We start from the raw sequence: 18,041 nt of genomic DNA, 5'->3' as shown, positions 1-18,041 counted from the left end.
TTCAAAGGCAACTGAGAAGAGAAATGAGGCTGTTTTCAAGTAAATATTAGACTTAAAGCAGTTGCTCTCAACCTTAGTGGAAGTTTAGGATGCTCCAAGTGGCTTTTAAAAAATACCTAACTATTAGCCACCTGAAAAAGACTGAGGGGAAGGAATGGGAGAAGCAGCAATGTTACTAAAATTTTCCCAGTTATTTTAAAGCACTGGGAAAGTTGAGAATCACTGATACAAAGTAGCCAGAGCGCACAGCCCCTTAGTAGGAAACAGGAAATAGGGCCATGTGGATGTTTTTGGCAGGAATATACACTTTTTCTTAGACTGGGTTTGTACCATATTAATTAGGTGCTAGCTAGCATTCATCATTCATGACTTGGGAAAGAACATTAATATTTTATTGCCTCACAGTCTTTAAAGCTTATGGATTCAGCAGTTCTAAATTCTAGACAGAAATTAGGCAATTCACCAAATCAACAATAAAGTTCTGTTTTGATCCTACAGATTGAACCCAAAATGATAAATAAAAACAATAAAGACTCAAGCAGGGAGTTCCCACCATCCTACATGGACCACATGGAGACATTCCCCATTTCTAGTCAGTTTTAGCGACACCAACTCCCTTCCTACCTGGGAAAATGGGACTGGAGCTTGTAAACAGGATAGGAGCACTGATGGCTCAAAAACTGAAGGCTAGCAAAATCAAGCTATTTATATACACTATTTTGCAAAGACACACTGAGAATAAAGCCAGAAATAAAAATAATTCCAATATACATTTATCTCACAGCATTTTGCCATTTTTAACCTTCTTTGACATATTAATTAGATTTACACTCAAGTCTTGTGAGGTCATCAGAATAGATATTACTGCTGCTATTTTAGTTTCACTTGTGAAAGACATGCTTGAGCCGGCGCCGCGGCTCACTAGGCTAATCCTCCGCCTTGCGGCGCTGGCACACCGGGTTCTAGTCCCGGTTGGGGTGGCGGATTCTGTCCCGGTTGCCCCTCTTCCAGGCAGCTCTCTGCTGTGGCCCGGGAGTGCAGTGGAGGATGGCCCAAGTGCTTGGGCCCTGTACCCCATGGGAGACCAGGAGAAGTACCTGGCTCCTGCCATCGGATCAGCGCGGCGGCCATTGGAGGGTGAACCAACGGCAAAGGAAGACCTTTCTCTCTGTCTCTCTCTCTCTCACTGTCCACTCTGACTGTTAAAAAAAAAAAAAGAAAAGAAAGACATGCTTGAATAGTCAAGAGAATTATCCAAGGCTAAGAACTATACTGATAATGTTAATAAACAGAAGCTTTGACTTTGGTAATAATCTAATGCTTGATATTAATAACTTTGTGCATGTCACTAAGAATATAAAGTATGGTTGATTACTGTTTCTAGTAGGGTACAAATGACTTAAGAGAATGAATTAAAAAGGTGAAAGAGGGAAATCCAATATAATAAAATACTCAATCAAGGGGAAAACAGAACTTTCCAATGGAAAAATATGATTTCCTTTTTACTTTTCTTGAGTTGGCAGAACTTGTCTTTGAATTCTTAACAGACCATAAAACATATAAATAAAACATAAACTGTAAGATGAAGCTTTGATTTTTATATTCAGGCTTAAATCACTGCTACAGAAAATTTTTAGGATAATTAGGCAATATTTTTATTTTTCCCTCTTAGAGTACTAGCAAATCATTAAGTCAGTTTGGCCTTCTTACATGCAGTGAACTTGCTTATTGATATTTTTAATATTATTCCCATGTTGATGTATGAAACCACATCCTGCTTCATTTTAAAACATAATGCACTTTCTTCAGATCTGATACCAGAAACTTTGAAAAATCGCTGGCAAATTTAGTAATATAGAAATTTATATTTCAACTGTCAGATAAAAACATGAAGAAATATATGGAAACATTTTTTAAAAAGAATTTCACTTATTAGACTATCTTTCATAGTTGTGTCTATTAAACTAATCAACTATAACTTAATATTTAATATACCATCATACTATTAAGAAACAATAAAGGGACTATCACCTTTAGTTAAAATATAGATGCTACACATTCCACATTTAACTACTAGAACACATCAAGCTATGTGTTACTCTTAGGCCCTATTTTAGTTAAAGCAAAAGATCTGCAATATAACTATAGACTGCAATGTGAATAATGGCAGAGTATATATTTTCAGATGATTGGAACAGTCAGTAAGTAAAGCTTCACAAAATAGGAAATAAAAACAGGTGAGGGAGTTGTGTGTTATTCATCACCTGACTACTGAGAATCTGAACAGAGACTGGCCATTTCCCAGGATACCCATCCTACCGACCATCCTACCACTTCACAAAACCACCACACAGGTGTCGGTTCAGAAAAATCAAAGACAAACAAGTGATAAAACAGTACATAGTTAAAACTTCATCTCACTGATGAAGAAAGAGAATAATTACAGACTGCAATGTTCTATGATAGAAATGAATTATGGGAATATTAACTACATTATTTTAAATTAAGAACACATTTTAGGAAACCTCAAATCTAATAAGTCTACTCTAGTAGTCTACTCCTGAAATATGGAAATGGTGAAATGCTTGATTTTACAAACCACAGACATGATTCCTCTGCTGTGGACTGGAGGACAAAATGCACAGAACCTCTTGCTAACAGTGATAATGAGATCAGACATCAAATTTTGACACTTTTGCATTAGGGAAATTGAGTCCTACCAAAATCTAATCTCTTAGGAAGGCAATGGTTTTCTTTTAGCAAAGGGGATATACAACCTACGCTTGCTTATTCTAAGATCATATTGATGAAGCAAGGATGTTAGTCTAGTCAGTACTGTTTGGGACACCTTCAGTATTAAATCACAATTCAATTAACTTACAACTAAATGTGTATGTCAGTTCTTGAATTGAGAGTTTACTACAGGTACAGGGATTGTTGCTCAGCAGATTAAGCTGTCACTGGGGATGCCTGCATCACATACAGGAGTGCCTGGGATTAAGTCCTTCCTCTGCTTCTGACTCCAGCTTCCTGTTAAGATGCCTGAGGAGCAAGATGATGGCTCAAGTCCTGGGTCTTGAGAGACCCAGATGGAGATCCTGGCTCCTGGGTTTGGCCTACATTAGTTTAGTTTAGTTAGCCTTGGGCATTTGTTGCAGGCATTTGGGAAGTGAACCAGCAGTTGGAAGATCTCTGTCCCTGTCTCTCTGCCTTTCAAATAAATAAATAAATCTTTTAAAAATAAGAGTTTATCATAGATGTGGCAGAAGAGACAATCTGAAAAAACTTTTTTTTTTCTGAACAGATTTTGAGACAGAGTTCCTAATTAAAATATTGATAATTACTTAGATTCTCTACATATTTTCAGCTTGCATAAATACTGAAATCCAGTTTGGCTTATTGCTGTTTTGCCTCCAAATATGTAAGTCTCCCCAATTCAAAAATACTGCTTTCTTTAAATTCAACCTGGTGAGTACTTATTATCTCTCCTTGGCACTGAATATCTTACATTTGCCAATTACATGTGTGAGTATATAATATAACATACAAAATGCACATTCTGCTTTACCAACCAAGCTGTGAATTCCCCAAGGGGAAAATATGTCTGTTATCTTCTTGGATAAAGCGAAGTAGAAAATCTTCTCAGGACTTAGAATGGAACTTTCATCACAGCTGGCACAAAATTAATGCTTACTTTTGACAAGGGAAAGGTAAAGAAACCAATAATCTTTAGGCAATAACCTGAATACTAGAGTAATATGAACAGATAATTCCAAAAAGTTCATATTTTCATTACCATGTAGATGTGGGCAAAGAGAAGCATTTATAACTATTTTCAAAATTGAGTGGTAAAGAGAATTAAGATCTGGTAGCCAGCATGTTCAGTGCCTCTCTACTCATAATTCTTGCTAAGAGTTTCAAAGCCAGTCAACAGTGAATGCCCAGCTACTCTTGGGCATCCTTCTACAAACATGCCCTTATTTTGAGAAGGTAATTAAGAAAATCTGATTTTGTCAGACATTTTTTCCCCCTCTCCTTTGGAACTTTTCCTGGTGACAGCTTCAAAAACCAGAAAAGAAGCTCTATGCTAGCTGTCCCTTACACCTTGTCTCATACTGCAAAAATACAGAGATTCAGAGGAAACAGCACATATGTGTAAGTCATATCAACAGGATACACTAAGAAATACTATTAAAGATAACTATTCAATATTTATTCTCCTACAGAAAACTATTGAAGATAGTTAATCAGCTACAACTTTTGCAAGGGGAGTGATTCACTGAACATACCTGACTGGGTAAAGGATAAGCATTTTAGTGAATTGATATTACTAATAAGTTTTTCAATTATTTTGCTTATCATTTTAATTTGAGTCATTTCCCTGTTATTTAGTAACTGGAATTAAGAGTGGATAAATTATAAAAATCATGCAAGTTATCAAGAAGGAATTAATTGTGTTCCTATATGCTTCCAAATATTTGCCTAATTTCATTTAGTTTAATTTAAAAATATTGGAGAATACACAAAATGAAATGACACATTATTTTTTACCACATATAGTTTTTCTGTAATCTTTGGAATTAAAAAGTTCTAATGTAAAATACTGTGCAAAGCAAGGTATTATAAAAAGTTTGAATGCTGAGTTAATGAATTCTTGACAGGTACAGATAATAGAGTATTCACTATTTAATAGGTACACATTCTTTTATGTGCTGAAAAATACCTCCATGCTACAATAAATAAAATATATTTAACTAAGGAAAAAATCTACTTATCTATTAGAAATAAGCATTAACTTATATATATTTAAAAATAACCTAATTTGTTATGCTTATTTCAGGAGAGGCCAGAACTAATATAATGATAGCAGCATCTTACAATAATTGACTCAATTTTTGCAAAGATGTAAACCTACATCATTTTCTATTAGTTTTAGTAGGCTGTTATCTAATTTCATTACTTTCCAGGAGACAAGAGAAAATAGCTCTACTGAATTTCAGAGTAGAAGGCTGGAGTAATTGTCCGCTCCAGGATTTTAAGCCTGAGGTTCTTAGGTCCTACATAGGCTCCCATGGCACTGTCAGCTTTTGGAAACTAGAAACAATGTACTTAGGAATGTGCATTTTATAAGGAAAGAACCATGTTTTCAGCAGAATCTCATACTGGATGGTGAACCCAAAAAGGCTGACCAAAGAGCTGCCGAGCTAGCTTACTGTCTGGTTTACAAACAAGCGCGGAGAATTTAAATGATTGCTCCAAACGGAAACCTCCAAGAGCGGGAGGTCTTTTGAAAGACAACTGGTTTAGGGGACTACTCTTCCCATATCAATTTTCTCAGAAGGAAGGTCAGAAAAATTATGCATTAATTGTGCACAGTGATTTTGCAACCAGCTCTTATTTTAGGTAATAGAGTCATCTCTTATTCAGGACACTATCTATAAACACAAAATGTGATGAACGGAAGGTTATAATACAGAAGGTCTACATGAGGGGCCGACGCTGTGGCGTAGCAGGTAAAGCCGCCAGCTGCAGGACCAGCATTCTATATGGGTGCCAGTACGGGTCCTGGCTGCTCCACTTCCAATCCAACTCTGTTGTGGCTTAGGAAGGCAGTAGAAGATGGCCCAAGTGTTTGGGCCCTTACACTCGTGTGGGAGACCTGGAGGAAACTCCTGGCTTCAGATCAGCCCACCTCTGGCCATTGCAACCATCCGGGTAGTGAACAAGCAGATGGAGGACCTCTCTCTCTCTCTCTCTCTGCCTCTCCTCTGTGTAACTCTTTCAAATAAATACATAAATCTTTAAAAACAAACAAAAAAAAGTTTTACTTGAGCCAAATAGGAAATTCATGGGCTTCAGAACAAATTCCAAACTGCCTCCATGTGAAGCTCAGACCCATCCCTGCCTTAATATCCTGCAACATATACAATGATCTTAAACCTACAGAGAAAGCACTCCAACTGCAAAGGAAAGGGCAGATATTTAGACATCACACCATACCACAAAGAACATCCATACTTTAACATGGACCAGTAGTGTGGAATCTCCCCATCTCACTGGCCTTAACACCATTGCTATGTCCCCCAACACATGTACCCATACCCTCTCCTACTCGCACATTTATAGATTGGTACAGGATGATTTCAGGAATAGATTCATAATAGGCAAATAAAACAAGGCATGGTATTTATTGATTTATTAATTAAAACCATCAATTATTATTTTCACAATTTTTCATGGTTAATATTAGGGCAGCATGTCACTGGAATAAACAATAAAGAAGAAATCTACATTACTCATATCACACTACCCTGAACACCCTTACTGAATTTCTAAAACAAGAAATCTCTTTCATCTGTGTGTGTGCATTAATGTGTATATAAACATCTAAGTACACATTCTAGTTCTGCTCCTTATTATTGTGCAATGTTAGGCAAATTACTCAATATCTCTGTGATTGGAGTTCCCAGTGAGTGAAACAGAGATAACAACAGTACTAGCCTTATTGGATTGTTATGAGGATTATATATAGTAAAACATGTAAAAAGCTTGTCACATTTATGATGATAATAAATCATCACCATCATCTTCACAAAGACACACATTTAATAACTTATGGGAGGAAGGGGTTAAGTAGGAGTTTTAAGACAAAGCCATTTATTAATGAAATGTGAAATGGGTAAGCTTGCACAATTCAAATTACTCCCTGAGGGAATGTGAGAAAGCCTGGCCAACCCAGTTTTTTAAAGGGGGCCATATTCTCATTTACTTGGCATCCCAGGGCTCTCCAAGTAAAAGGCATGGGCAGGTTAGATCTACCTTGGTCACCAGATCAAGACCTTTTCCTCCTCAGAGTTGTGGGCTGGGCAGCCTAAGGTACTAGCAGTCTCATTTAGGCCAGTTCCTTGTATGGAGTTCTGACTGGTCCCAGTGTTTATCTCTGCAATGTCTCTGACCAGATTAACAGAAGAAAGTGCTCTCAGGAATTTGCCTCACTGGAAGTGAAATGTTTTCTTTCCATGAATACCAAGATCATCTCATTATCTTTCAAGCTGTCATCAAAGTGTTTGATGAGTTAAAAGATAATGCGATGCTCTTGCTATTTATAGACAAGATAGTATCACTGATAACATCATGAAATAGTAAAAACTTAAAATGATGTTTAGTTGCATGGCTCTGGTGGGGTCATGCTCTCCCATGACAAGGACTAATCTGAGGCTATGGAACACTGAAAAGATAATAGCTTCTCATGTAGGTATGGATTCCAGGAGTCTCAATGGAGTCAGTTAGTCATATGCAGCACACAAGCAATCATCCATTTAGTGTCTGCAGGTCAGGCCACAATATTGAATACTTTTCCTTATAATATGTTACTGAAAATGAAGAGTTTTACCTTTTTATATTCAGCAATGCCCAAGGTATTCCAGAGGGAGTGTGAAATGCAGGTAGCAATTTTATCCCAAGTTCCACTGCTTTCTTTCGAAATATCTGAAAAGTTAAAACACTCAAGTAAACTGCTGTAGCAAGCAAAACAAAATGTATCACATTATTATCTCACATTTAGCACTTTTCTACTTCAAAATTTTCTTTATCTAAAAAATAAGGTTTTTCAAATTAATAGAATTACCTGGTAAAGCAAGAACGATCCAAAGGCCATGGCATTGTGGGGTATCAATTCTCAATCTTGATTGCACATTGGATTTATGTGGGGAAATGTTAGTAGTAGTGATGTATGGGCCCCATGAGAGACTCTAATTTCTATGGTTTGGGGCTCCTGGATCAGGATGTATAAAACATTACAGAAGACACCCAGGTGATGCACAAGGTGGTGGGGAAAACTCTGCTCTCGGAGGATGAGTCCTAGGCTGGGAATGGGAGATGTGGACCTACCCCATCTTCAGGACCATTATTTACAGGGGAACAGTGAAAGCAGAAGTTTTAGAAAAGACATTATCACACATTCCTCCAGTGCTTTGCAGCTATAACTTCCTTTGATTTTAATTATAGGTTTTGTGGAAAATAGAAAGTTGAATTAGACACAGATTCTACCTAGAGTTTAGTAGGAAAGATAAAAGCTGAAACCCTATAGTTGTTTGGATGAATTCAGTAAGCCTGTATACAGATGGAGGTAGAAGAAGAATCTATTATAGCACTGAACTGGGGCTAACAATATGAGACACTGGTGTGAGGAGTGAGAAGTGGAGGGGGCGTTCCTGAGGGATCAGTCTAAGTACAGATGGAGGCACGTGGGGTACCGCAGAATGAACAGGTAGAGGGCAGCTTGACTAACCATAAAGGAGAGGACTGGGAAATACTATTGGGCACCCATAGCATGGGCTAAAAATCATGAGTAGTCACAAATGCAAGCTAAGAATTATATTCCATTTAAGTTTTGGGGCATCCCACTGAATTGAGCAGAACTGTGCTTCGGGATGATTAATTAGATGATGATATCTTTTGATGGTTTTAGGTCTAAAGGAAAGTAATCCTTATATTCATTGAAAGAAGAGTGTTTCAGTTTTTCCTGCAACAGCTGTGGAACAAGCAAGTGCTCCTTGAAATTCTATGACTCAGCATGGTGGGCTGGGACCTTATGATTTCCTTCTGCCTTATCAAGTAAGTGAGGAATGAGAAAGGCTGGAGGAGCCCCCAAAAGCATAGAGAATAGAAGCAAAGGCCTCTCTCAGCTAGAAGGGAAGCAGTCATTAAAGGGATTGTCAGAGAAGTTGCGTGTCTCCACATGAGGGAATGGCTCCAATCCGTAACTACCGACTTAAGACCTGAGCCTCTGAACACAGAAATCCAGCCATTTGAGATTCCAGACTAAAAGGTAATTTAGGACTAACAATACTGAGGCTACTTCCAAACCTTACTCTTTTGGAATCTAATTCACATTTATTAACAGTTGGGTAGATAATTTAGAGAAATTGGCATTCCTTCCATATACATTTAAGATACATAAATTAAGATATTCTATCCCTGTAGTATACAGAACACACTAAATTAGAGAGAGAGAGAGAGCAAGCAAACAAATCAAAGGGGATATTCTTCCTTCTTTTTCTCTGCCCTTCCTTGGAGAATTGGAGGTTGTCTTCTGCCACAAGGATCTATCTGATCACTGCCTAATCATCTGTTGACTTTCTGGTTTCCACCCAACTTTGTAATCTGCTAATTAACTCCTTTTCAAAACACTCACATAAGACAGAAGTCAAACCATGTAATTAAAACACCATCTTGAATATAACCATATGGCATGCAAGTTAAGGACTCAAACTCTGAAGGCACAATGCCTGTGTCTGAATCTCTGCTATACCTCAAATTGGATAATCTTGGTCTAGTTTCTTAATCTCTCTGTGCCTAACTTCTAATCTACAAAATGGAGACAATGGTACTTGCTTTTAAAAGGTTGTGGAAAGAAATAAGCTACAATATTAAAAGGCCTTAGGACACAGAGTAGTCTCTCTAAAGGTTAGTTGTAGTTTGATGGTGACAATGATAATGATATTTCCCCCAAAACTTCCCTTATTTACTACTTGAAATTACCTTTTTTTAAAAAAAATATTTTTTATTTGAAAGGCAGAGTGATATAGAGAGAGGGGGGAAATGCAGACAGATCTCTCATGTGCTGTTTGACTCCTCAAATGGTCACAATAGCAAGAGATGGGCCAGGCGGAAGCCAGGAGTCAGGAACTCCACCTGAGTCTCCCATATGGGTGGCAGGGGCCAACTACTCAGCTCTCTTCTACTGCTTTCCCAGGTGCATTATCAGGGACAGTGGGACCTCAAGCTAGTGTTCACGTGGGATGCTAGAGGTGCAGGTGGCAGCTTAAACTGCTGCGCAACAATGCCAGCCCCTGAAATTCTTTTCTTGTATTGGATTTTATACAACTGCTGTTTTGGTACCTTCTACCTATTTAGGTTTACAGGTATTCTCTCTCTCCTCCTCCTCCATCCTCTGCCCCTAAGTTATTCCTCTTCTGCCTTCCTCCCCTACAAACACACACACTCTTGATCATGAGCATTCATTCTCAAGAGTTAAGCCTTCAGTTTTCGATACCAATTTAGATCTCTGAAATCCACTTTCCACTACAGCTCTAGTTCATTCCTTGTATATCACATCACAAGTGGGGCCCCTTGTTCTGTGAAACTCAACATGTCCAACATGGAAACAATCATTTCATATCCTGGGCAAACTTCCCCCACTCTGTCACTGATAAAATTGGTTAGTCCCTTGACTTGAGGGAGAAAGCATGTTGACTTTTGATTTACTCTTATTCACTCACCAAGTTTTATTCTTAATCCCACAGAAATGTCTGGTATTCTGCTCATCTTTAAAATAAACATAGGCCATGTTCTCAGCACCAGGCACAATGAAACACGATTGAAAAAAGAAGTTCTTATGCTGCCTTCCATGATTTTTCCTTTTATTTTCACTAATTTGTATTTGTATCTCCAATTTTCTTTTTCTACTATACAATTTTATTGTTCAAGACACCATAATGACTCTTTTTGTGATCCAAAATGTAATGTTAAAACTGTACTACTGATATTTCAAGAAGCTGTATGAATCAGATCTATCTATTATTTTCTAATTCCTTAAAGATTGCCAAGTTCCAACTTTCGAGTCTTTGTGGTCTCAAGTGTTCACTCAAGTTCAGTACTCCTCAGCGACTTTATTAACACAGTTCTCTCATTTTGAATCACTCTCTTCTGCCTCCTTTAGGCCAACCCAAATGCGTCCATTCTTCAAGGCCCAGATGAAGTGTCAACTCCAGGCCAAGATTTTGGCCTACTCTGAACTCCTTTGTTTACAAGTGGTTATCATATAATACAGTGTTTGATTACAGAAGGCAACATACAGATCTTTAAATGTTTTCTTGTATTACTCTCTTGTATCCCACAATAATTTTCTTTCTAAAAGTAGAGAAAAAGATTTCAACTTATTCTCCATTGTCTATTATACATGTCTAACTTACAGTATGTAACTTTATGCTTAAATTTATTGATATCTCTCTGAGCAGCAGATAGGATGATGTTTATATTCTCCATCAACAGAGAGGAAGCAGTGACCCTTTCCCATCTCAGGGATTTTGTTGTTTACTCTGTGATACTTTTTTGCTAACCCTTGTATGCCTGGCTCATTCTTATCTACAAGAAAGAATTGTTTAAATGTCTCTTCTTAAGACAGCTCTTTTCCTGACAACTCCATGCAAAACTTGCCATCCTCATTATTGTTTATCTTACCACCTTGTCTGTTTCTGTCCCACTATTGATCACATCCTAATTATCTTATTTGCTTACTTATTACTTGACATTACCACTAGATACAAGCTTGATGACAGCATGGGCTTTGCCCTGTTTTTTTGTTGTATTTATACCCAGTGTCCAGCAAAGTGGCTGGTACTCAATAAATGTTTATTTAATAAATGAACAAATCAATCAAAGATGAGCATACCTAATGCATTGTAATGAGAAATTATTGATACTAGAGTATTTACTAAGTGCTGTATTCCATCGCACTGGTAACAACAATCTGCAAGTAATCATCTCAATTCTGAAGTCTCAACCTTGGGCAGAATTAGGAAACAATTAAAAAATAGTTTTTGATGTAAACATTACCTACTGATGATTTAAAGATGAACCTGAAACTTTTCAGTTCTCAAAGTCCTATTTGGCATCTACTTCTTTTTTTTTTTTTTTTGACAGGCAGAGTGGACAGTGAGAGAGAGAGACAGAGAGAAAGGTCTTCCTTTTGCCGTTGGTTCACCCTCCAATGGCCCCCGCGGCCGGTGCGCTGCGGCCAGTGCACCGCGCTGATCCGAAGGCAGGAGCCAGGTGCTTCTCCTGGTCTCCTATGGGGTGCAGGGCCCAAGCACCTGGGCCATCCTCCACTGCACTCCTGGGCCATAGCAGAGAGCTGGCCTGGAAGAAGGGCAACTGGGACCGAATTCATCGCCCCGACCGGGACTAGAACCCTGTGTGCCGGCGCCGCTAGGTGGAGGATTAGCCTATTGAGCCGCGGCGCCGGCCTGGCATCTACTTCTGAGACCTGAAAGGTTACCTGGAAGATGAACCTAGATTCTAAAAGCAAACATCTTTGTACCTAAAAATGGTGAGCATTCAATATAAATTAGCTGATCAAATTAATACTGTTAAAAGAATGAAGATGCATATAACAAATCATTCTAATGGGCAACTAAGCTTTAACCAGCATATTTCAGATGATGTGCTAGAAAGCAAAGCATTACAAAAGAACACTGGAGTGTACTTCAGTGCTGCTTCCAATGGGGACAGGCATGCTGGAAATGTCATTGGGTGCGGCAAGGACCTAGGTCTTGGGAATGGTCCCATCACTGCTTCAATGGGAGGCCTGCTGTAGTGAATGAACTTTTCTAGCTCTGTTTCCCTAGTAAAATGGGAGAACAGGACTGATCATTTCTACTTTTGAATTATCACTGGAAAAACTACTTAGAGCCACAAAACTAGTACAAAATTTTGACTGGCAGGAAAGCAAAATTACCACTATTTTTAAAAAGATGGGAAGGGCTATTTTGCTCCCAATTCTTGGTCAACATTCGTTTCCAAGGTTTGCCGGTACTTATATGAGTTTTGTACAGAGGGTTGTACATTAAGAGGGCAAGATGAGAAATGACAGTTCACAAAATGTAATCTTCGCCTATAATGGAAGACTTCTTTAAAAATGACCATTAAAAAGAAAATGGGCTTTTTGTATACCTGGCAAGTAGCTCTGAGATGGGTAGACATTTTATGACCCCCAATTTTTCAAAACAGTTTTGCATTATGAGCTTTTGATTATATTCATAGCAAAAGTCAAAACTAATATCATTTGCTGACAGAAGGGTGGTTAAAAATGATGAAATCGTTTCAAAAACAACTTTTATGGTTAAGAATTTCAAAATAATCAGTTTAATTTTTTATCTTTTCACTGCATTTTATTAAGATCAACATAGCTTTATTTTTGTTGGTTAATGTTTTAAAATTTCAAAAAATTAAATGTATCAGAACAAAATATTTATCTTTTTACTTTACCCTTACAGATAGGATTAGACAAAGCTGTAAATAACATGCATGGCTTTCTTTTGCTTTCTAGTTTGCAGTTCTCTGAAGAATGGTATAAGTGTATATACAAGCTAGAGCAAAGAGTAAGGGAAGCAGAAATGAGTAAGAACAGATGGCTCTGGAAAGAAACACTGCAGTTAAGAAATGCTTCATTTTGAAACGCACAATCAATATCAAAGCCTTTCTTCAAATGTTCTTGTTGCGACTTCTCTGTTCAAACACTAATTCCCCATTAGTATAAGAAAAATTTAACTACTACTCATTTTTACTACATAAACCTTTCAGCACAAGATATCAAATGACAGATATCTTCAAGTGAAAGTAACAGAAATAACCCACATATGGTTGGTTTGGTTCACTTGCACATAATATGGACCAAGTTCAATCACTCAACTGAAATCTACTCACTAAACTATTGGCTTTTCAATTTAGAGGAGAATCTTGAAAAGTTTAATTATCAGAATACAGATAACACAAAAACACTTAATTCAGTTGAAACGTAGAGCTGAAAGTGACATCCAAGGTCATCTAGTTCCATAACCTTGGTACACAGTTGTGGAAACTGAAGCTGAGAGAGACCCTGTTCTCCATGATAAATGCCCTGATGTGAGCTGTTTCATTGATAGATATGGCCACTTTCTGCATTCTCAGATAGTGCAATCCTTTCCATGCAGGGTGACTGTCCCTGGGGGTCTCTGGTATGTGTATGTTTTGTGCACACATCTTTCTTTCACAACCTCTGTAATCTCCCTATTCTCTCTTTCATTGATCACAACCTAAAACTGGCTTTTAAGTGAATTATTTGTTGTATTTGTCAAATTGCATTATGAACGTCATTTTAAAAGTATCATACATAAAATCAGGAGACTATTTTTGTTAACTTTTCAATTTTTGTCTTACACCCGAACCCCAAGTCCCCTGTTATTCAATACACAATTCAACTTCCAGTCTTTGGGCAATTAGATGAAGAGAGTGCTGTGCATTTTTCCTGCAAAATTAAAGGGAGAAGACATCCTCAACTTGTTCGTTGAAAATAAAAAGGATATCCATGCTAATTTGTAGTAATCATGGGTCATAACCAAGAAGGATCAATGTTAACTGTCTCTTTAGCCTGAATTTACTAATATATGAAAACACAAGCTTTAAACAAAGGAAGAGCTTATGATTAGAAGTATAATTTAAAATATGATTATATTCTTAGAATTGTGCCTATGAAATATATGCAATGTATTCTCTTTACATTAATAAAAATTAAAAATAAAAAATCTAAGTATAAAATGCACTAATAAATAGGTATTTTAGATTTATCTAGCATTTTAAAAAATATTCTCATGAAAAATTCAGCAGCTAGTAAAAATTTAAAAATAGGTTGCTTTTATATGATCCCATAGACCAAATGGATAAATGTTGACAAATTAATGAATAAAACTGCATGGTGGCATTGTTTCCTGAGAGGACTCTGACTTCATCCACTAGAACCCAAGTGGTGAATTTTATGAAGTTAAGAGGGCAGAGTGAAACACTGGGAGATATACGTGGGAGAATTTTAGGCAGTTGTTCACGATAGGCATATTAGCACTATCCATGTGGACAACAACCAAGGCCACCTACTCCTGGAATTGGCCCTGTGTTTCTCTGAGCATCAGCCACGGTCAAGGATGCCTGGTAGGTACACTGACTTGGGAGGCAGGAGCTGTACGTTTGCTGCTCACCAGTTCTACCACAATCAAGATAGGTAACTTCATTGCTCTCATGTGCTTTTCTGTAAAATGAAGACACTAGATAAGACACTTTCTGAGGTACTTTTCTGCTCCACAGGATATGTGGTTAGGACTTAACAGCATGACCTATATGTATAATGTGATGAGGGTTATAAAAGATACATGAAAAACAAACAAACAGGTCGTTGACTGCACAGAGCTTACAACCAGGAAGGCAAATCAGTCACATAAAACTTTACAAAAATAAAATATACAAAAAAAACCCACCATAAACCAACACATAGATAGATAATAAATTGAGTGACACAGGCTCTAACTGTGGAAATAAAAAAAGCCAAAACTGAGTTGGGTCTTGGGGGATAGGTAAGATTGGTGCTGTAGCACTTATGTGGGTGTAGGTTATCTGCTTGTCTGGGGGTAGGCATGCACTCATTTGTGCACACACTCTGGGTTAATTTGGGGGAGGGCAGGAGATAAAACAAAATGAGAGATGAAAGGTTTACACTTTTCATCAGAGAGAACAGACAGAAAGCTAGGTTAATAGCACCTAGGAAATGGTAACAAAAAGATTAAGACAAAACAAAGGTGTCAAATACTGGAGAGAGAATTGAAAAGGAATGGTTCAAAGAGCACATCAGATGTCTTAGGTGAGGCCCAATACTTGCTATCTGTGTGCCTCCCATTTATGGCAAGTAGATTTCTAGCTCATAATGGTCATGAGAAATGGGGCAGGGAGAAAGGCAACAGTGCTCACTGGTTATAGAACTTTTCTGAGTTGTAAGAAAAAAACACACAAACATGACAATATGAAGTAACCCTTTACTGGCTATCTAATAAATGGAAAATCTTGAGAAATAATTAGCATCTCTTAAAAATATGTCCTTAAGAGGAGATCACATATTTGTTATAGGTATCAATGAATAGGCTTAAAGAAAGGAAATAGTGTGATGCAACTGTACTCATATATCCTTGTAATGTGCACTCAACATGGAAGTTAAAAATGCACAGAAAAGAGAGGAAACCCAATGGCTGTACAGCTTAGAATTATCTCTTGTTTTACAACACATTTGTTTTCTTAGAAATTCTAACTCCTGGCCGGCACCGCGGCCACTAGGCTAATCCTCCGCCTTGTGGCGCCAGGACACCGGGTTCTAGTCCCGGTCGGGGCGCCGGATTCTGTCCCGGTTGCCCCTCTTCCAGGCCAGCTCTGCTGTGGCCAGGGAGTGCAGTGGAGGATGGCCCAAGTGCTTGGGCCCTGCACCCCATGGGAGACCAGGATAAGTACCTGGCTCCTGCCATTGGATCAGCGCAGTGAGCCGGCCACAGCACACCGGCCGCGGTGGCCATTGGAGGGTGAACCAATGGCAAAAGGAAGACCTTTCTCTTTGTCTCTCTCTCTGACTGTTCACTCTGCCCGTAAAACAAAACAAAAAACAAACAAACAAACAAAAAATTCTAACCCCTAAAATACCTCCTCAAGAATAAATAACAATTATAAGCCAGAATAACACATAATACATAATAATCCAAGCCACTCTACAGTGCTCAAAGAGAGATTGTTAAGGTGCTCATTCTTTCTCAGTTTAGGTTTTAAAATGCGAAAGTTGGGGTGGGTGTCTAGCCTAGCAATCAAGACTCCATTTAAGATTCCTATGGTAGGCTGGCGCCGCGGCTCACTAGGCTAATGCTCCGCCTGGCGGCGCCAGCACACCAGGTTCTAGTCCCGGTCAGGGCGCCGGATTCTGTCCCGGTTGCCCCTCTTCCAGGCCAGCTCTCTGCTGTGGCCAGGGAGTGCAGTGGAGGATGGCCCAAGTGCTTGGGCCCTGCACCCCATGGGAGACCAGGAAAAGCACCTGGCTCCTGGCTCCTGCCATCGGATCAGCGCGGTGCTCTGGCCGCAGCGTGCCGGCCGCGGCGGCCATTGGAGGGTGAACCAACGGCAAAGGAAGACCTTTCTCTCTGTCTCTCTCTCTCACTGTCCACTCTGCCTGTCAAAAAAAAAAAAAAAATCCTATGGTCCACATCACAGTGCTTGGGCTTAATATCCTGCTCTGGGTCATCACTGCCAATGCAGACCCTTGAAGGCAGAGATGATGGTTCAAGTAACTGGGTTCCTGCCATCCACACAGGAGATCTGGATTAAGTTCCTGGCTCCTGGCTTTGACATTAGTCCATGCTTGGCTACTATGGTCATCTTGGATTAAACCAGTAGATGGGTGCTCTTGGTCTGTCTGTCTGTCTCTCTCTCTCTCTCTGCTTCTCAAATAAAAAAATTTTAAATGGGAATATAACAAACATGATATTTAAGAAATATGTAGCTTATAATGAAATGTATTTAATATAGATATGCCAAATAGTTCCTGAAAATATGTTTCACATCAAAAGGAAAATATCTTTGATAAAGTACAATGCCTGCTAAAGAGACAGAGAATCAGGAAAATATGTACTCCGCCTGGCTGTGATTTCTACTGGAATGCATGGAATTGACGACACGGAGGTTAATATGTGATATCATACTGTTAAAATAGGAGCTGTTTCATTTACTATTGCTTTTGCAGAAAGACATCAGAAATTATTTGAAACATAAAGTCGAGGCTAAAATTCTTTGTTCAAAAAAAGTCAAGAGAAGAACAATGACAGCTTCATCCATGCATGCACACTGTGATTCTTCACCTCTAAACATAGAAACATTTACAGTTAGCCCTTTTACCAGTTTTAAAAACATGTTTACCTTCTTTGTTGATTTAGTGAAATGTACAGTGATCCTGACTTGATGACTCCGCTTCTTCATCCTCTGCAGACAATAAGCTGCAACTAGGTGTTCTGGTTTTCTGTAATCACCTGTGTTTAATGTGACATAAGTATGGAAAGTGCAGGATCACCTGGGTGATCTCTACCATGCTGAACACTTGTGTAATCCCCTCTGTGCCTCAGTTTCTAACTATGTGAATAGGGAATCATTTTCTCAAATCACAAAAAGTTTATGAATAAAGCACAGGTGCTTTCTGAAGAGCAATGAAAGCCATCATCAGTGTTCTTTGCTATAAAACAGTGGTTCCCTCAGGAATAACAGACATTGGGCTTACTATCCATACACTAAAAGGCCCAAAGACTGCTTAGCTTTTACCTCTGCTTTCCATAGTCCTAGTGCTTCCTTCTGTTATTAGCTACACGACAACATGAGCTGTAATAGTTATTAGTTCATTACAATAAAGATTTCTCACTATTATAATATATTGT

General features: G+C 38.4%; 1 protein-coding gene across 3 annotated transcripts in view; it reads right to left on the bottom strand.

Moving 5' to 3' along the window:
• The window catches only part of MAN1A1 (mannosidase alpha class 1A member 1), a 208,136-nt gene that overhangs the window by 84,212 nt on the left and 105,883 nt on the right, over nt 1-18,041 (bottom strand). For all 3 annotated transcript variants that reach the window (XM_008263299.5, XM_008263300.5, NM_001195721.2), the window contains 1 exon segment: nt 7,394-7,488. In XM_008263299.5, coding sequence (XP_008261521.1) covers nt 7,394-7,488 — 95 coding nt within the window.

This window comes from Oryctolagus cuniculus, chromosome 5 (genome assembly GCF_051225735.1).
Source record: "Oryctolagus cuniculus isolate XC-2025 breed Fujian yellow rabbit chromosome 5, ASM5122573v1, whole genome shotgun sequence".
Classification (NCBI taxonomy): domain Eukaryota; kingdom Metazoa; phylum Chordata; class Mammalia; order Lagomorpha; family Leporidae; genus Oryctolagus; species Oryctolagus cuniculus.
Note: the sequence above shows the minus strand (reverse complement) of the source record. Positions and strands in the feature narration are given on the sequence as shown.